The following is a 21,719-nucleotide window of genomic DNA, read 5'->3' as shown; positions in this document are numbered from 1 at the left end:
CCATCCTGTTGTATAACTGCATTCATTCTTAGATTAGATTTTAGATTTTAAGCTCTTCATTCTACTGTTCTTCAACACTATAGAATCCCAGCCTGCTTTTCACCTATCTTTTAACAGTTTTACATAGATGGCTGGATCAAATCCATTGTTCCAATTGTATGTAGCTTAAAAAGCTCTGCAGTATTTTACTCTTTCCATTGTATCTGGCTTCCCTGAGTGCTCTGCTCACTGCATTTTACTCTACTCTCTCTGTGTTCTAAATCCACTTATGCCTATTCTTTCTGAAGACACTTCATCTGGGAGCTCAAATTGACTTCTCTCCATTCTATTTCCTTAACTAAAAATGCACCATTAAGGATGATTGAACTCTTTTAAAGCACTTCATTAAAAAAAAAAATGAAAAGCCATACAGAAGTAGGTTATCAGTGTTTGTAAATACCTGTTTTCAGCCAAATTGATATCAAGGAATAAGAAACAATTGGAAACTTAAAAATGCTGTATATACATGTGTGTGTGTGTGTCTGGTTGTTCTTTGAGAAACTTACCTGTAAAACATTCTGATGGGTAGATAAAAAGGAAGGCATTATTTTATAATTAAAGATGGAATGAATAGTAGAACCAAACTACCCAAAATCATCCTGAATGTTGTACAATAAGTAAGATGTAAAAATGCAGATCCGTAATTGAAATCGTCAGCTTTTAAAAAATGTGACCTTTTTTTCTATTTAAAGTATAGACATTGTTATTTAATCATAAATATAATCACACCTGGTTATTAAAACTATAGACCATACAGTTTACAAAACTAGTAAGGTCATCACTAACATTTTTACCTATTTATAATGTTTAGAAATAAAATTCTGCTGGTATGAAATATTTTTAAACATTTGGAAGTTAATTAGAACTATAAACTTTCAAAGTTATATATGTAGAATACTGTTTGTGAAAATACTTCATATCCAATTTTAATGTTTGATTAAAATATAATCAACTTTTAAAGGTCACCAAAATATGTTATTCTGAAGGATTTTTATTCAAAGCATATGGAAGTTCTCTTATACGTATTGATACAATATATAGAAAAATCTATTTTTAAAATTATTATTTCAGAATCATAGGTTCTTATATGGAAAATGACAATCTTGATAAATTAGTTTTTTTGGTTTACCTAATGGAGCATGTTTTTAACACCTAATCAAATATAAATTATAATTTTATTTCAGATAATATTGTCAAAGCTACTTAGGTTTCTTTGTTGTTTTTTTTTTTTTAATTTTTTTTTTTTTTATAGAGGCATGCTTTATTTATTTGTTTGCTGGTTTGTTTGTTTGTTTTGTTTATACATGCACTGGGTACAGTCAGAAGCGCGGGAGGGTGAGAGAATTCACCAGAGCCAGAGCGGGGAGCAGAGCAGGCAGAGGGACCGAAGTACACTGCTGAGGGGAGCAGCGGGCGGCAGGAGAGGTCTGCACGCCATGTGGGACCCTCCTCTGGTGGCCGGGGAGCAGCCGGGGATCGAACCGGCGCCGCAGAGGCTGCGGGCAGCTTCGCAACCCAGCGCTCAACCGCTGCGCCACCGGAGAGGCCCTACTTAGGTTTCTTTGAATATACTGTTCTATTTTCAGGTTACAGCATTTCATGTTTTTGCTATACAATCATTCATTTAATTTGAACTATAAGGAAATAACACCAAAACAAAATTTTAAGATAAAAAAATCATAAACTGGGTCAGAGAAATGTCCTTTCAGTAGTTTACAGAACAGTTTTATTCACATATGAAATAAAAGGAGTGAATGTTATAATTCATATTTTATAAGAAAAACTTATAAAACAAAATGTTATTAATTAAATAACTATATTTCTTGCTGACCTAGTTGTAAAGCAACTGTGAATAAAGTTGCAATTCAGTATAAGCTCTTCTTTAAAATTTAATTTCAATAATGGAGGAAAGTGAAGAAAGATGAACAAGTCAAATTAAGCACTTGGAGGTCATTTAGAAATGCTAAGTTTTACAACAGGGAATTTAAAAATCCAGCCAGTTTTTAATCACATAAAACATCTGATTTGATTTAAATAAACAACAGAACCATAATGCTTTTATTCTTTTGGAATTATATTTTTTTATGCAGGTGGCATTTAATTGAAAATTAGGATCTATAGCATGACTAAGGGTAAGACCTAATATTTTAAAACAAAACTTCTCATAATGTATGTTAGCGTATAAATACTAAAATGACAAGGATTACCTAAGAACTAATCCTGAGAGCCTGCAAACACACACCGTGCATACTAAGTGTTCTAGGCAAAAATATGCTCACAATCATAGTTAGTTTTGTGTCAATAGGTCAGAAGAATCCAGAACTATAATGAAGTCAATCATAAATTTACTATTGAATAATTACTTAGTTATAGCCAGTTGTCATATATGTAAGTCAGATGATCACTTTGACGTTTATCTACATTCGGTTCAGCATCATAGGCTCCTAATGTGTAGAGGGGCCTAATTTTAGCTAAAAGGTTGTTTATGAAATTGTTCTTTAATTTAAAACAAGTCATATAGTCATGCATATGACTGCATACAAAATAATTTTGTCAAGATATTTGCCAATAGCAAAGAACCAATTTTACTGTAGAAATAAGACATTTTGCCTAAGCTAATCTTGTGGAAGAGGAAGAATACAGTTTTTACATAGAGCAGGACTTTACAACAGCTTATTAAATCACAAATTAGTAAAAACTAAATGTTAATTCACTTGAGAACTGAAAAAAAAAAACAATGATTTTGGAGTTGAAATATCGAGGATTTCACAGTGTGATATATACTTATTCCCTTTTTAATTATTTATCTATAAATGGAGATAATACATGTCATGTCTACCTCATAGTATTGTTAAGATAAACCATGTATAATATGGACCAGTTGTTTATAAATTTAAAGCATAAAACTTAACCTTTTTTGTTGCAATGAGCTGTGCAGTATATTACAAATAATATGTAAATACATTTTAAAATTTGTTTGTGAGTGAAATTTAAGAAATTATTTAAATTATTTAAGAAAATAATTTAGGACAGATCTAAAGTCACTCTTAGAAAACATTCCTCATATTCAATTACACCATTATTTGTTTTGCTGACCAAAACAATGAAGGATGGAGTGATAGCTATTGCTTTATGAATTGCAAGTAACAATGACTTAATCTATATATGAGCATTCCCAGGGAGTATTTTGTACATCATGTTAGTGTCATCTGCTATCATGCAAAAAATCTTCAGAACTACTATTGTGTCACATTATATTAATGATCATCCCCTGCATTATTTATTTGAAATTATCATGTATTTATATTAAAATGTTCTTAAAGTCAGATCTGTGTCTTCTTTCTGTATAGCACTTAGCAAAATAATAACAGGTATTTAAACATTGCTAATGTTTAAATACATGTTACTGTTTCTAGTGTTATTATCAAATTATGTATTAAAAATTATTTCAAGAAATTCAGATGTAATGAAAAACAATAGAAATAAGATCTCAAAATTTAACAATATATTCTTAAAGGTCAAATCATTAATCTCAAATATATTACAAGAATATAGACGAATGACTACAAGAAAATATGGCAAATGTTTAGTGGATGCTGGATAATGAGGTATGCTTTGTCTGCTTCATACTTTTTTTGTAAATTTTTCTCCAGTGAAAACCAATAACATTTATTTTCCCCATCCATTTCATTTGTTTATTATAAAAGAAACATATAGTTCATATTTCATTTATACATAATCATAAAAGGAAAAAAGCAGATGATGCCAAATTAGTGATAGTGAAGAGCAGACTTTTATCACAACACTATAATGAAATCAGTTGTCTATATGGAAGGGCAACAAAGACATCTTCTGGACATCTTAAGAACTGCATAGTTGTTTTTCAAAGCAAAAGCTCTATTTCACCCTATGTGTAATGGTCATTTAAAAACCACACGAGGGCCTCCCAGGTGGTGCAAGGGTTAAGATGCAAGATATGAAGTTGTCTGCAGCCCTGGCCAGCCAGGGAGCAGCCCTCATGGCGCAGCAGACCTCTTCTGACTTGCCCGCTGCTCCCCTCAGCAGTGTGCTTTGGTCAATCTGTCTGTTTGTTCTCCACTCTGTCTCTGGTGAATCCTCTCACCACCCTGCCGCCATCCCCCTTACCCCACCCGGCGCCTCTGGCCTGTACCCCTGCTCTTGTATGCATAAATAAATAAAACTTTAAAAATAAAAACGAAACGTTAAAAAGTGCAAAATCAGCCTCTATTAGATTTGAAATTTTAAATACCACATGATTAAATTACAATCATACAATATTTAGAGAAGATACAAAACTGTTACATATGCACTAGAATTAGATGAAGATATTTTCAAAATATCTTTAAAATTACTTCCAGATGGGTTATATTGTACAAATATTTTAGTAAAAATAATTTTTTTAATCTAAGGAACATTTAATAAAAGTCTGAGAACTATCTGCAGTGTTGAGCAAATAATTAAAAATTTAGATTACTTCATGAGCCACGAAGTCTATTTATGTCAAAATAGGATTGCTAATTTAGTCAAAGAATTATGTGTAATAAGCAAATTCAAAACCATTTGATTGATTTTTGATATGTCCTACTACAATGCTTATAATATTTTAGAAAAACTATTCCCAATGAAATATCATTTTTAAGGGTTTAAATTTTAAATGTGTTCACTTAGAATATATGTTCTCTTCAGCCTAAATTTTTAGCTTGTAAAATTATGTTACTGTGTGCACTATTAACAAATTTGATATTCATTAACTAATAGTATATTTAATAGTATACATGTGTACTATTTTGTATATAAAAATAGTACTTTCTTTTAGCATGAATGACTGATTATACCTAAAGTTAGTCATCTCCAGGAAGTATTCTTGATTCCCATTTTTTGCATCTCTTAAACAAGTGTGAGGGCAGATCTAGTTTGAGGGTTTTTTGTTGTTGTTTTTTTTTTTTAAATAGTTCAAATAGGAAAATTCAAACTGCTTGTTTTTGAAAGAAATGTATGCTAGTTTTAGATAACCCCAAGTGAGTAGATGTTCTAGTGAAAATATGCTTATTTCCTAAAATTACTTTTTTCTTAGTATTTTCATATGACATGCCCTAATGAGATTTTGTAACTAAATGCTTCTGGTACCAGTACCAAATATTTGATTCTCTGGGCTTTGTTTCATGTCATTTCCAAATTTTTTATAATAGTTCATGATTTTTCAAATATAGGAACTTCAATAATTACAATAACCATGAAGAAAGTTTAAGAGAAGTGATGTTAAATGAAATTCACCAAGGGTATAGAGATTATATTCATAAGGAACTGAAAATGTTTCAGTAATATAAGTAATATGATTATTTTATATCATTTTCTACCAACACTATCTGCTAGTTTTTGCATGACTAAATAGAAATAGGTTTCCTGGTATATATTCATTTCTCTCTAGGCAGTTACATTAGATTTGATCTTGGAAAGTGGCTGCCAGGAATTCTGTCAGAGATAAAATATTTATGAGTCAAATGATGGTGACTTTAATTGGATCAGCTAACAAGGTGATTCTGTAATAAGTAATTTCCATATATGTGTACAATTTGAAAAAGGTAAAAGGAAATTATTTTGTTTTTGGCTTTTCAAAAATAGAATTATCTCTAGAAATATGACTGCAGAATTGAGGCTACTGGGGGGAGGGCCAGGGTGGAAAGAAAGGGCAGAGGGGCTCCAATGATTTAAGGTGGTAGGTATAGGTGCTTTGGTTGTGGGTGTGGTAACATATTACACATTTGAAGAGGTGTGAACCTGTCCTCTGAATCATACTGTTACCTAATTAAAACAATGTTAAAACTTCCCCATCCTCTCTGCCCCCCCCACCCCCCCCAAAAAGAAAATAGGACAATCTTAGAACTCAGTGGGATATGACAAATGAACCAGGCCTAAGTTAGCTCTACTGTGGGGAAATTCATTCTGATAGATGAACCAGCGCCAGCCAGAGCCTGACTCCAAAGTGGAGGGGGCAGGAGAATCTAGGAGAGGTGCTGTGCAGCAGAGTAGATTCTTAATGAGAATTAGCAGATCTAAAGTCTGTTTAGGGAATAATGTTTTTAGGCATTGAGCTGGCATCTAGAGCTAGGGTCCAGATTAGAGAAGGGGCAAATGGAAACTATAAGGAGAGATTTGACTTAAAAAAATTTTAGCCTTCATGATTTCACAGAGTTGAATTTATCCCCTGTTCAAAATATAAGCCAACCACTTTGCATATTCAGTGATTTAGGAGAGAACACAATTAAAAGCAGTTCTCCTATAATTATTTCAATGTTTTCTCATCACATAAGTACTCAGTAAGCACTCTTGTACCTTGATAACTATTTCTAAGCCCTTTTACATTGTACTGTAAATATGACAATTTGGAGGAAAGCCTTGGTGAATGCGAGGAAAGAAGCCTTATGCTATCTGACAGTTTTTCCCAGTTCTGAGAGTAAATATATAACAAAAATTCCTGTTTTTATACACAACTAACAAATTTGGGCAGCGTATTTTTTAATGATAAAAAATGATGTTGAAACATAGAATTGCTTTACCTTCCCTCATCTTGATTGCTCTCGCATGCTTGTGAAGTTGGAGATGCCACCTTCTGGTTTGATAAAGAAGATGGAGGGAGATTTATCCCTCTGAGTTGCTGAAAAGCTATTTCTGTATGGATGCTCCGAGGACTATTTGCTAGAATCCCTGCATTCTTGTTTTTTTTCCCTGAAATTAGGAATTATGAAAGAATAAGATAGCATTGTATAAGTTATATAATAAGTGCATCCTTCAGTTGAATATTTTACATATTTTACAACATGAATTAAAAATTTAAATAAAAATGTAGAATTAGAATACATTTCTAGCAAAATGATGCTTAAATTTCTCTGAGCTAGTGAATCAATCTGATTCCCTTTAGGCAATTTTTAAAAATGAATACCAGAACCCTATGCTATAATAAATGTCCAGATAAAGTGATCATATTTTTTTAAAATAAAAATTGGGACAAGTTAGTCAGAAACAGGAAAAGAAATTACAAGACTTTTATCTTAAAAAATAGTCACTTGTTGAATCTTGAAGAGAGATACCTGGGAAGGAAGTTAGGGTGATGATTCAGGGTTGAAATAATGCCAAAAAGAAAAAAACTGAGGACATTCCTCCAGCGTATGTTAAGGAGACTAACAACAATTTGGTATATCCAATTTTACTGGTCAAAAGCATTGACATTCTTACTATGATTAAAATCTTAAAACCTTGAAACTGTATGTGGAGATATGAAAAATAAGTTAAATAAAAATAACATCTTTGAGTAAATTATGCTGGGTTTCTTTTAATTGAGTTTCTTTTAAAAACAAAATCACAAAGAGAAAACTGCTATTCTTAGTATGCTCCTAGATCATTCTATAATGACTGTGATGTTTAATTTACTGTCTAACAGTGGTCTGAGGCAAAAAGGGAAGTTACGAGGAATGGAAGAGATGAGGCTACAGAGGAATAGTTTTCTCCCATTTTTACCAAAATGATAGTCAGTGAAGATCTGGAATTATGGAAAAGGCTTTTTCTAAGTTGAATTAATAGAACATATAATAGAATGAGCCATTTTCATGATGTGTCCTTTTAATATACTCCCTTCTTTAAAGCTCTGCCTCTTGAAATGCTTTCCTAGTATTAGCTTCAGGAATATTTTCCTTGTTTCAAAGAAAAAGTCTGATCTTCCCTTTGTAAGATATCCTTCACCTGAAGACTCTCTTGTTACCAATATTTTTAAACTTTTAATTACTACTTTTTAGCAGGATATACTAATAAACATGTTTTAATAGTCATTCCTGTGACACAATGAAATAAAAGCTTTAAAAAAACTAAGTTAGAAAATGCTAAGCTTAAAATTCACACTTCAAGCAAATGTTTAGTTGTAATATAGTAGTAGTTGAGCAGAATCAAAAATACTATATACTCTGAAATTAGAATGCCGTAAGAAACTTGAACAAACATGCAGTTTTAGAAAATGCAATTTCAAGTTAGAAATCAAAGTGAAATTTTTGTTTTTGTTCCAAAGGAAGTTTTTTTTGTTACATTCACACTGAAACTGTAAAAATACCTTCAGCTTCTGGAGTTAAAGTGAAGTCAGATCCCAGGTAATGGTTAAATCCACTAGGCAGAATTACATTTGTTATCTTTATGGGAGGAGCTTTAACTTGGCCAGATGATCCATCATCCGTAGGTGAGTTGGTAACAGGAATAAACTACATAATAAAATAAAATGTTAAGAACACCTCACCTGCGGAACTCAGATCACTAGACTTAGACTTCTTACCATAAGCCCCAACTGATGACTTAAATTTTTCAGATCAGCAGTTATATGCTTACCTAAAATCAGAGTTGATATTAGGCAAAAATTATGCAATAGACTCTTTTGGGCCCTTCACCTCCTGCAGAACTTTATATTCTTGTCTTTTCAGATTGCACTGTTCTTAGTAGAAGAGACACTTCCCCTTCTCCAAAGAGTATTAACAAGGGGTAAGTATAGAATTCTGAAAAGGGGAATTAGGATTTTCTCCTTTGTGATGTTTCTTTTTATGAATAGGAATTCCTGATGGTAAGAGCTATGTCTTCTACATCTTTGTTTTTTTTTTTTTTAAGGTTTTTTTTTTTTAATAGACGCATGCTTTATTTATTTGTTTGTTTGTTTTGTTTATACATGCACTGGGTACAGTCAGAAGTGCGGGAGGGTGAGAGAATTCACCAGAGCCAGAGCGGGGAGCAGAGCAGGCAGAAGGACCGAAGTACACTGCTGAGGGGAGCAGCGGGCGGCAGGAGAGGTCTGCGCGCCATGTGGGACCCTCCTCTGGTGGCCGGGGAGCAGCCGGGGATCGAACCGGCGCCGCAGAGGCCGCGCGCAGGTTCGCAACCCAGCGCTCAACCGCTGCACCACGCCACCGGGGAGGCCCTATGTCTTCTACATCTTTGTATCCCTTACATTACCATTAAGTGCCTGATAGTTGATTCATTTTTCAAAAACAAATAAGTAAATAAAATGACGACTAAGAAAAGCAGCTTATAGCAATTACTTTTATTTCTCTAAATAGTGTTTACATTTTCAGTTAGTTGAGGATTAAGAGACTTTTAAAAGAATTTTAGGAATCAGCAAAAGGAATCGAGACTCTTGATTTCACTAGAATGAATTTCACTATTCTTGCTCTGCCTTCATTAAGACTAATTTATATCCCTAAATCATATTGCAGTGATATAAAATAATGTTACCACAATAAAAAATACAACTCTTTAAAAAAGGAAAAGCAAAGGCAAAAAATACATGAAATTAAGTTTACTCACCAGTGTCTTATAATTGTTATAATTTTGTGCTCACAAATACCCCAAAATGTTAAATTTATGTTTTTAAAAATATGAATTCTGAGTATATGATTCATCTTACTTAGAGATACAGGCTTTTGCCATTGTGTAAAAGTAAAGATACTATATATTTGAGTGAGTGTTACCAAAAATGCAGCTTCCTAATGAGCATTGAGGTGTCAGGCCTTTTGTTAAAACTAGCTTGACCCAAATTCCCCAACTAATTCCTTTGTGGGAGTTTCTTCCCATTACTAATGTGGAATTGTAACAGGGTAGTCCCCAGGAAAGGGGGAGGTCCCAGGTTTCCTGCCTCACCCAACGGAGGGTGGAGCTGAGCAGGGAGAGAAGAAGCTGCAGAGGAGACTGAGGAAGGAAGCAGGATGGAGCCAGAAGGAGACCTGGTGGAGGCACATGGAGCCTAGAGACACTTGAAGAAACTGCGCTTGCCTTTTGGTTGTGGACTGGGTGACACAGATGTGGGTGAGACCCGTGGGGAGGTGACAATGGCAGCTTTTATCTTTATTTTGCTTTTGTTCTTTTCCTTCCGGGCTTGTGTGGTTGTTTCTGACCCTTTTCTCTGGGTTCCCACTGGAAGATGCTTTAGATTTGTGGCAGACTTTGGGGCCTTGCTCTGGGCCAGTCCCATTTGGATGGAGTTTTACCCACGAGGGGATGGGTAACTTTGGGTGCTTGATTTAGAAACTAGACTCTTTGCCTTTCCTGTATTGTTTCCTAGTTTTATTAAAGTTCCTTCCCATTAAAGTCTCATATGTTTTTGTGTTGATGCGGCGGATGGCAGAACCCATTTAGAATAGGCAGGTTTGGAGGGTTTGGGCTCCCCCTCTCCCTGTCCTGTAACAGATTGTTGTCAAATTTTCTTCTGAAACCAAAATGTTCTGACTTAAAGAAACATATATTAAACTGAACTGATAATGTTTTCTGTTCTAGGTTTCTTTAAAGACTTCAAATTCTTCCTTTATTTTACTAACCTCTATGCATGTATAGATAAATGGAAAATAACTTTAAGACTCTTTAAATTTAGAACAACTAGGTGGATAGTTATGTTCTTATCTATCACACTAATTCAAATGCAAAAACCAGAATGACTTAAGACAGCACCATAGTATAGTGACAGAAAAAAACCTGAGTTCATGAGAAACAGAATAGTGAACCAGCAAATCCTTTAGTGAAATCCTTATCATTGACTAAAATTTTAGTTTATGTACTTTTTCTGGTATGTTAAACCAATTAAAATTGTGTATGGAAATTGGGATATTCAAACTTGCTGAGTCATTTCTTCATATGTTATTTAGTAAATTTATATGTAATTTACAACAAAAATTAGCCAACATTACCTTAAAGTTATTTTGTGACAATTTTTATAGATCTCTCACTGGAACTCTCACATACATGTTGTGAGAGGCAGAATAATACCTCTATCTCCTTCCCCTACCAAGATGTCCACATCCCAATATCCGAAATCTCTGAATACATTATTTTACATGCAGGCATAATTAAGGATATTGAAATGAGGCGATTATCTTGGATTATCCAGGAGGGCCCAATACAATTACAGGGGTCCTTATTAAGGGGAGGTAGGAGAGTAAGAGTGAGAAGATGTCATGATGGAAGTGAAGGCTGAAGTGATGCCATTGCTGGAAGAGGCTTATAGACTGAGGAATGCAGATAGCCTCCAGATTCTAAAAAGGCAAAGAACAAATTTCTGACCTTGTGCCTCCTGAACACCTAAAAGAAATAAAGGCTCAATTTTGTTCTAGACATAGAATTAAAAATTATTATTGAATCTTAAAATAGATTTCTCTAAAATATGTGTCCTATAGTTTGTAGAAGTATTGCAGCCCCGCTAATATTTTTGTTAACACTGTAAGACTGATTTTTGGGACTTTTGGCCTTAACAATTAATTATTGTTTTAAGCCACTAACTTTGAAGTAATTTATTACAACAGCAATAGAAACCTAAAATTTCCTTTAATTTTCTATTTCTTGAAATAAAAAATTATGTTCTCCAGAAATATAAAGGACAAAGAGGCATAAGTCATGGAACTAAATATTATTTGTTCATTTGTTCTCTTTTGAAAGATTGAAGCCTCCCTCTGACAATAATTTCAATAGATGACCTTAGGTAGTATTCTTTCTTAGTTATATCAAACAGATTAGTAGCTAAAATTTTATTTATAAAGTATAGTTTTAGAAACATTTTTGTAGCCATTAACCACAGTCAACCAATTTACTTTGTATAAACTAGATAATCTTTATTGACATTGTGTAACTTTAAGTCCCATAAGTCTCTGCAACTAGTTTGGCCCTTCAGGTAATTGAAAAAAATCAAGGCTAATTAAAAAGTCAGGGAAGGATCTCCCTGGTGGTGCAGGTGGTTGAGCGCAGCGCTGTGAGGCTGTTTGCAGCCTCTGCAGTGCGGGTTCGATCCTGGCTGGCCAGGGAGCTACCCACATGGCATGGCAGACCTCTCCTGTCTCCCCAGCTGCTCCCCTCAGCAGTGTATTTCAGTTCAATCTGCCTGTTCTGTTCCTCACTCTGACTCTTGTGAATCTTCTCACCCTCCTGCACATCTGGCCTGTACCTTGGTTCTTGTATGCATGAATAAATAAATCTTTACAAAAAAGTGTCAGGGGATAATTAAGAATTATATGTATAATTCATATTTATCTTCTTTGAAAAGTCAAAACCAATTTTTAAAAAATTTTTATTTTTATATTCCCCATACAATTACAACCCCCTTATTTTACCCCAAGCCCTCCTTTCCCCCCCCCCCCAACCCCTATAGAGTGTCTCTGGTTCATAGTTGTTTGTTGATTTTGATATTTTCTTATAGTTATTCTTTTTCCTTATCCCTTATTTAAGTTTTCTAGATTCCTGCTATGCGTGAGACCATCCAGTATTTTTCTTTTTCTTTCTGGCTTATTTCGCTGAGCATGATCCCTTCCAGCGCCATGTTGCTGCAAATTGCATGTGTTGATCTTTTTTGAATGCTGAGTAATATTCCATGCTGTATATGTACCACATCTTCTTGATCCAGTCATCTATTTTTGGGCATTTGGGTTGTTTCCAAAGCTTAGCTATTGTAAATAGTGCTACTATAAACATAGGGATGCAGGTGCTCTTTGGAATTGATGTTTCTGTGTCCTTTGGGTAAATGCCTAGGAGTGGAATTGCTGGATCATATGGAAGCTATGTTTAGTAGGTCAAGAAATCTCCACACAGCTCTCCATAGTGTTTGGATCAGTTTGCACTCCCACCAACGGTGCAGGAGAGTTCCTTTTTCTCCACAACCTCGCCAACATTTGTTGTTGCTAGTTTTTTTGATATGTGCCATTCTCACTGGTGTAAGATGGTATCTCATTGTAGTTTTGATTTGCACTTCCCTGATTACAAGTGATGTTGAACATTTTTTCATATGCCTGTTGGCCATTTGCATTTCCTCTTCAGAGAAGTTTCTTTTTAGCTCTTCTGCCCATTTTTGACTGGATTATTTTCTTTGTTTTTGTTGAGTCTCATCAGCTCTTTGTAGATTTTTATCATCAGTCCTTTATCATTAGTGTTGTGTGCAAAAATGTTCTCCCAGTCGGTGGGGTTTCTCTTTGTTTTGGTTATTGTCTCTTTGGCTGTGCAGAAGCTCTTTAATTTGATGTAGTCCCAGCTGTTTATCTTTGCCTTCACTATCACTGCTTTGGGTGATGTGTCTGTAAAGATGTCTTTGATGTGCATATCATGTAGTGTTTCACCTATATTTCCTTCTATGTATTTTATGGTTTCAGGTCTTATGTCTATTCCTTAATCCATTTTGAGTTGGTTTTTGTGCATGGTGTTAGGTAGTAGTCAAGTTTCATTCTTGCATGTAGTGACCCAGTTCAAAACCAATTTTTTGATGAAGTGACATGGTCTTTTCTGTAAGCAGGAGTCCCTTGACTAGTATTTTATCTGATTATTGAACACATCAACTCCTTAAGGTTTTGCCTATAAGTTTTAGTTTTGGTTTCTTTAAAGTAACAAAAATGTAAAGACATGGGGAATTTGAATACAGGATCTAAGTTAAAAAAATAATTCTCCCATATATTGTGTGAATTTTTATAATTTTCTCCCATTATTACTGATTTCTTTCTCCCTTACCCAATTTGACATGTGTGAGAGATTGATCTTTATTCACACTTTCCAAAGTATCTCATTTGATTTTCATAAAACATAAAAATAATAATTTAAAATGTGCACTTATATCTGTTCATTTAAAATAAAAGTACTGGGCTCCCTGGTGGTGCAGTGGGTTGAGTTTACCGCTGTGAAGCTGTCCGCAGCCTCTGCAGCACCGGTTCGATTCCTGGCAGGCCAGGGAGATTCCCACATGGTGCATCAGACCTCTTCTGTCACGCCCGCTGCTCCCCTTAGCAGTGTTTTCAATCCGTCTGCCTGTTCTGCTCCTGAGTCGGTCTCTGGTGAATCCTCTTACTCTCCCACGCCTCTGGCCTGTACCCCAGTTCTTGTATAAAAATAAATAAATCTTTAAAAAAAATAAAAGTGCTGACATGAGATTTTGAAAAAATACAGGCAACTCGATAAATATGTGAATCTACTGGAGGAATCAGTTTGTTTTACAGAGGAAGTAGAAAGTAGCACATAGTCCTATGAGTTAAGTGAAAGCACCTACAGTAATGTTATCTTTCCTCTTCAACATAAATTTTAGAAGTAATCTTCCTTCACTGACGAATGTCCTTACTCTTTGGCTTTCACTTACAAAGGGGTTCACTTACATTTAACTGTCCCATCCTATCCAGGTATTTGTAATATCTCTGTTGGATTATCCTAGAAGTCTTAACTGTTTCCCTGCCTCCCATCTCTTCTTCCACAAACCTTTCAAAGGTACAGCTCCAAGAATGTTATTTCTTTGTGTAAAAAAACCATAACTTTTCTGTGCTAAATCTAGTCTTCGCAGGATAGTCATGGAGAATCTAGATTGTTATAACAGAATTTCATATTGATATGCTCTTATGGCTTCTTTCTTTAATCTCTCTCTCTTTTTAAAAATATTTGTTTTTTATTTATGCATACAAGAACTGGGGTCAGAGATGCCAGGCAGGGTACAGTGTGTGTGTGTGAAAGGATTCACCAGAGACGGAGTGGGGAGTAGAACAGGTGGATCTACTGAGATACACTGCTGAGGGGAGCAGTGGGCAAGACAGGAAAAGTCTGCTGCCCCATGTGGGTTAGCTCCCTGGCTGGAGATGGAACTCATGCTGTGGTGGCTGCTGTTGGCTTGATTGTGCTGACCTTTAACCCCTGTGCCACTAGGGAGGACCCTTTAATCTCTTTGTTATCATAGAGTAGAACTTTTTAGGGCTTATGGGTAAAAGGCCCAATTATTCTAAGAATAGAATAATAGAATAGAATAATGAAGAAAGGCATAAATCTCCCTTGGTAAGTAGCTATATGATCCAGAGAGTTGAGGACAGAATTTCTTCCTTCCTTTCTTATCTGCTAAGTAGAAAAAGTTTACTGTTAGTTTATATTAATAAAAGTGTTATGTTATAGTGTCTTGCCATCTAGCATTAGCGGACATATTGAGCAAGAGATACACAGATTTCAAATGATTTGCTTTATGTCACAGTACGTTATTAGAAAAAAGGAGCTTCTCTGGCTTGTGTGTGTGTGTGTGTGTGTGTGTGTGTTAGTGTGTGATCTACTTACAGATCAAGCAACCTTTGACAGCAATTACTAAATATCACTAAAATGATCTATATAAAAACATCATATTCTATATTTAAATACTTAGTAAAAATGCACAAGAAATAATATACTGTTTACTTACTATTAACTTATATGTTTTAAAAGAAAAGTGTAAATAACATCATTATTACCGAATGTTTCTTTGCTTGTAGTTCAGAGAAGTGAAATTCAGCTTTTGCTCTATCATCTGAATTCACAGGAATTCCATCTAACATCTCTAAATTAGGCAGTCGAAATATGATCACATGGCGATGTAGTATTTTTCTACAAATCTAAATAAAGTTAAAAATAGCAATTTATTCCTTAAAGACCTTTTATTTTAAAGATTAAGCTTTATAGAGAAGGACATTTAGCACACACAGCAAAGATAATAGGTAATAGTTAATTTACAATATTTTTTTTTTCTAAAATGGATAGCAGTGATTTTTTTTTTTAGATTTATTTTATTTATACAAGCACTGGGTACAGTCAGAAGCACAGGAGAGTGAGAATTCATCAGAGCCAGAGCAGGGAGCAGAGCAGGCAGAAGGACTGAAATGCACTGCTGAGGGGAGCAGCAGGCGGCAGGAGAGGTCTGCGCACCATGTGGGACCCTCCTCCGGTGGCAGGGGAGCAGCCGGGAATCGAACCAGTGCTGCAGAGGCTGCGGGCAGCTTTGCAACCCAGCGCTCAACCGCTGCACCACCAGGGAGGCCCCAATTTACAATATTAGATGAAAAAAGTACATTCTGCACTTTGGAAAGGTTTCTCAATTTCTTACTAGGCTTAATGAAGAGCTTTTTAATTACATATTAAACAGATTAAAGAGAAAAACTGTATTGCCAACTGGATAAAATCCAATAACCAGTCATGATAAAACAGGTATAAACTGGGACTCAAAAGGAACGACCTTAAACTATTGAAGGTTATCTACCCATAACAAATAGCAAACATCTATGTAATAGTGACAACTAACAAGCATTCTTTTGAAGTCAATAACCTACTATCAGTGCTTCTATTTAACAATGTACTGGAGTTCCTAGTCAGAACACTAAGAGAAGTAAAGAAAACAGTAAACATAAACCTTGAAAAGAAATAATAGTATCATTATTTATAGATATGGGAGTCTACAAAGAAAAATCCAACAAAATTTGCACACTATTATAACTTATAAAAGGATTCAGCAAACTTTCTGGGTAAAGAGAAATGTGAAAAAATCAGAATTTCTATAATATAGCAATGGACAATTAAAAAATAATTTAAAATACTGTTTAAAATAGGGAAAACTGGACAATCATGTGCAAAAGAATGTATTTAGACCACTGTCTCACACTATACACAAACATTAGCTCGAAATGGATTAAAGACAGTGGATGTAAGACCTGAAGCCATAAAATACATAGAAGAATACAGGAGAAACACTTGTGACTTCAGGGATGTCTTTGGGGACTCAACTCCCAATTACAAATGAAATAAAAAGAAAAACAAATGGGACTACATCAAACAAAAAAGCTTCTGCACAGCAAAAGAAACTATCATTAAAACATACTGAATAGAGAAAATATTTGCACATGATACATCTGACAAGGGGCTAATATCCGAGATCTACAAAAAAAAAAACTCATACAACTCAACAAAAAAACCAAATAACCCAATCAAAGAGTGATGATTTCGTTAATATGTTGAATATAGAGAAATCTAGGAACAGACAGAACTAAACCAAAACAAACCCTAGAAATCTGACTATAGAATTAAGGATACCACAGGGGCAGAAAGGATAAAGAGTAAAGGGTAGAAGGGATCAAGTGGTCTATGGTGGAAAACTATGGATGCATTGGTAGTAGGTGTGGTGTGGTAACATACATCTGAAGAGGTGTGAATCTTTACTTCTGAGTCATACCCCATGTTGTAAACCAATGTTACCTTAAAAAGATACAAAAAAGAAGTAAAATTGTGATTCTGGACAGATCTTTTTTTTCTTTTAATTATTTTTTTTTTAAGATTTTATTTATTTATACAAGCACTGGGCACAGTCAGAAGCGCAGAGGGTGAGAGAATTCACCAGAGCCAGAGGGGAGAGCAGAGCAGGCAGACTAAGGAAGTACACTGCTGAGGGGAGCAGCGGGCGGCAGGAGAGGTCTGCGCGCCACATGGGACCCTCGCCTGGCAGCCGGGGATCGAATCGGCGCTGCAGAGGCTGCGGGCAGCTTCTCAGCCCAGCTCTCAAACGCTGCGCCACAGGGGAGGTCCTCTTTTAATTATTTTTAATAGACAATTTTTTAAAGGATTTATTTATGCATACAAGAGCAGGGATGCAGGCCAGAGATGCAGGGGGTGAGAGGCTTCACCGGAGACGGAATGGGGAGCAGAACAGGCAGACTGACCTAAGGGAGGGGACTGCAGAGGGGAGCAGCAGGCGAGACAGGAGCAGTCTGCTGTGCAATGTGGGTTGATCCCTGGCCGGCGGGTATTGAACTCATGCTGCAGAGGCTGAGGATTGCTTCATAGTGCGGTGCTTAACCTCCTGCGCCACCAGGGAGGCCCAATAGACTTAATTTTTTAAAGAGCAGAATTAGACTCAAAGCATCCTGTGTTTGTTTGTTTGTTTGTTTGTTTGTTTGTTTTTGCTTCAGCTAAGATAGCAGAAGGGAATGATTTATTGTACCCGTGTTACCTTCAGCCATGACTGAGAAGGTCCAGAAGGTCACACACAGAAGTCCAGGGCAAAAGACAAAAAGGGATTGCTTTGGTACGAGCAAGATGGGTCTCTCAAAGGTGGTCGCTGTGATGAGATGGTATTGGGTGTTTAGGTCCACTGAGACAAGTTCCAGAGAGTAGCATTCGGTCCAAAAATTTGTACCAGCATCTCTGGCTTCTGGCTTTCCTTTTTTTCTGTTCCTGTGGCTTCCACGGCTACCACGGTTGCTACCTTACTTGGACCCCTGCCTCATCTTTCTTTTTTATCAGCTTCAGTCTGCGTATTCACTTCTTTCTCCACGCTGCTTTCATAGCTCAGCGGCTTCCGAGAAGATGATGCTAAGGCCGAGAGAGGAGCAGCTTTTTATTTTTTTAATTTGTTTTTTAGTGTGGTTGTTTCTGAAGGGCAAATTCTTAGCTAGTACTTGGTGCGGAGGAGGGCAGCCTGCTCCGACCAAGGTGGAAAGTCGGTTACACCCCCTCCCAGCGCCAAACAGGTAACAAGCTGGTGGCGCAGCGGTGGAGCGCTGGGTTGCGAAGCTGCCCGCAGCCTCTGCAGCGCCGGTTCGATCCCCTGCTGCTCACCGGCCACCAGAGGAGGGTCCCACATGGCGCGCAGACCTCTCCTGCCGCCCACTGCTCCCCTCAGCAGTGTGCCTCGGTCCTTCTGCCTGCTCTGCTCCCTGCTCTGGCTCTGGTGAATTCTCTCACCCTCCCGTGCTCTGACTGTACCCAGTGCATGTATAAACAAAAAAACAACAACAACAAAAAAAAAAAACAAAGGCACAATGAAATGCCGTCATCGAGAATACGGCCCCAGGAGCCAGCCTTCACATTCGCCCTAGCTTCCTTGTCGCAAATGCAGGAGGCAGAAACTCCCGACTCCTGCTGACTTTCCTTCTCCGCGAGCCGCCTGAGGTCTGGATCTCTTCCTGATTTTGTGGCCTCCGTTGCATCCTTTCTGGGTTTCCCGGCTCACCGCCCCTCCCGTCCCTCAGAATAAATTTATTAAAATATGATTAAAACCTTTATGGAGAAAATTATAAATATTGAAGGATAAAAAACTGTTGGGGTATTTGTTTTTATGAATGGAAAATCTGCTGAATACTATAAATATTAGGGTAAGAGGTCTCTACTGGACTCTTTCAACCCCTTCATGTCTCCAGTAGGGGTAGCACAACTACTTGTGGTAAATCCAAGAAGGTTAACCTGGGCAGGTTTTACTCCAGTCTTTCCTCTTGGGAAAGAGCTTATTGCTGGGCCAATAAATTCTTCTGCTATAGGAGAAGTTTTCCACGCATGTGGGAAGGCCTCAGATAAGTATTTCCTGTTATTGGATGATCATGATTGTTTATTTCTGGAATCCGTTAGCATGCCCATTTGGCATTCTCATTAAGCTAAGCAAATATTTTCACTTCTCTATCTGCTACTGTATATTTCTCAATTTGTTCAGATGTTAGGTGAACAGGAACTTTTTTGACCCCTTCAAAGATTTCAACAGAAAAGGTGGCAAATTTCTTCCAAAATTAACTTATGAATTCAATGTGATTCCAATTAAAATATGAACAAGAGTCTCACATAACTTGAGCAGTTGTTTCCTAAAATTCATACGTGTAAAGGGTCAAGAATAGTCAAGACAGTAAAACAAGAAAAAAAGGTGGGGAGAAATAATTAGAGGCACTTACTTTACCAGACAACAAGACTTAATATAAAACCTGTAATTAACATACAAATACTGGTTCAGTGATAGACAAGTAAGTCTGAAATAGGTCCTGAAAAAGACCCTCTTATATATGATAATGGCAGTTTGTTTTATAATTAGTTGGAAACATATACTAGCCAATGAATTGTAGTTAGGTAACTATGCATATGGAAATAGAAAAAAAAATCTCAAATTATATAAAAATGAGTTACATACAATTAAATTAACTAATAAATTAGAATGGTACATACTCACCGGATTGCCATAAACTGTAAGCTCTCTGAGAGAAGAAATAACATCAAGTTTTTCCAGTTCTGCCATATCCTATTCAAAAGTTTAACAAGTTATTTTCTTTTTGTTAGTTTCAAAATTTTCAAGTATAGGCTAATTTGAAATAATTATCAGTATTGTTGATTAGAGACAGATCTGTGTACTGAAGATTTTAAAAGCATGTTTGGCAAAGATGACATTCTAACATGGGCTATATGGCAGCAATTATAAGATCAAACTTCTTTTTTTCCCAGAAAAACTATGATCTATTCGAGGATATAGATTATACTTGGTTAACTTCCCCGAAGATTGACTCAGAAGTGTGAAAAAGAAGGTGAATCCAGTCTACAAACAAATTTCAAAGATACATTTTAAACACAATCTTAGCCAAAAAGGAGCATATTATTTTTTATTACCTATTTATCATTAGTGAAGATTTAAAATTATTTCTAAAATGCAATTTCTGATAAAATTTAGGCAGCAAGTTCAGGTTATTGCTAGTTCATATTAACAAAGCAAATTTAGTGATGTGTTCTTTTTTAAAATGTAACCATTAGGAACCTTTTTTTTAATGAAGTAACATTGATTTCAAACACTGTATAACTTGAAGGAGTATAGCTTCTTATCCATTCAAATGTATGATACTACACTACACTCACCACCAAACTTTTAAAAACCCTCTACACCTCCCTCCAGTTGGTCTCTTCTATCTGTTCCTCCCACTTTCCATCCCCTTAGATAATCATCATTTTGTTGTCAGAGGATTGTTTTTGTTTGTTCTTTTGCTTTGTTTCATTAATATTCCACATATGAATGAAATCATGTATTTGTCTGTGACTTTATGCTAAGTGAATTATGCCCCTATATTTATTTGGAATGACAAGTAGACATATAGCCAATTTATCCAATAACTAAAAGATTTTAAACCTATTTTAGATCATTTGTAAGTAGAATTTGATGTTTAATGTGATTGATTTTTACTATTTTGATTTTGGAATTATCATTAGACTTGACAAAGCTCTAATAGTCATCTATAAAGACATTATACACCTTGACCCCTAGGCAGTTCCTATAACCTTGTAGTCTAAATAGAAAGCATGGAAATGTTAAAAGTCTTATATTATTTTCTCAAATTAAACAGGGTATAAGTTCATTAGTAAAATATTTCTTTTTTTTTTTTAAAGATTTATTTATTTATTTATACAAGCACTGGGTAGAGTCAGAAGCGCGGGTGGGTGAGAGAATTCACCAGAGCCAGAGTGGAGAGCAGAACAGGCAGACCAATGAAATACACTGCTGAGGGGAGCAGCGGGTGGCAGGAGAGGTCTGCACCATGTGGAACCCTCCCCCAAGAGGCCGGGGATCGAACCGGTGCTGCAGAGGCTGCGGGGCAGCTTCGCAACTCAGTGCTCAACCGCTGCGCCACTGGGGGAGGCCCAGTATAATATTTCTGATCAAAATGTTTCTCACAGAAAATGTAAATATGAGATCATGCTAAATTTGTGGATGATAATGCTGGTAAAAATTTTGTAGAGTCATCAAGAAAAGTAGCATGTCATAATAGGGGGAAAAGTACTTATGGCTTCCCATTTTTACTATACAGTTCATTTTGTTATTGTTTTCATTTTTTGTTTGTTTGTTTGTTTGTTTGTTTTTTAACAGTGATATGTTGTTACCTCATACTGGTTCAAAAAAGCTGATTGGCAAATTTTCAGGAATTTTGTGAGATGGTGTTTTAGCTTGAAATTGGTTATAGTAGAAGAAATTATGTTTTGGAAATGGGCAAATGCTGTTGATTAAGGACTTTTTTCCCCTGAAGAGCCATCTGTTAAACATTAATCAGTACACCAATGGTTGTTACCTCTGAGTACATTGTCAAGAGAAGAACTTAGGAGAGTCATTG

General features: G+C 35.9%; 1 protein-coding gene across 1 annotated transcript in view; it reads right to left on the bottom strand.

The window, feature by feature from the left end:
* Positions 1 to 5,492: 5,492 nt before the first annotated feature.
* LRRC9 (leucine rich repeat containing 9) overlaps positions 5,493 to 21,719 on the bottom strand; it is a gene marked incomplete at both ends in the record, with an annotated part of 79,325 nt that continues 63,098 nt past the window's right edge. Inside the window, 5 exons of the mRNA XM_084239557.1 lie at positions 5,493 to 5,532; positions 6,618 to 6,786; positions 8,159 to 8,303; positions 15,300 to 15,440; positions 19,802 to 19,870. Of these exons, the coding sequence (XP_084095683.1) occupies positions 5,493 to 5,532; positions 6,618 to 6,786; positions 8,159 to 8,303; positions 15,300 to 15,440; positions 19,802 to 19,870 (564 nt within the window). The remainder of the gene's footprint in view (positions 5,533 to 6,617; positions 6,787 to 8,158; positions 8,304 to 15,299; positions 15,441 to 19,801; positions 19,871 to 21,719) is intronic.

The sequence above is a fragment of the Talpa europaea genome (genome assembly GCF_964194135.1).
Source record: "Talpa europaea genome assembly, chromosome: 8".
Lineage (NCBI taxonomy): Eukaryota > Metazoa > Chordata > Mammalia > Eulipotyphla > Talpidae > Talpa > Talpa europaea.
This window is presented reverse-complemented; position numbering and strand designations above follow the sequence as displayed.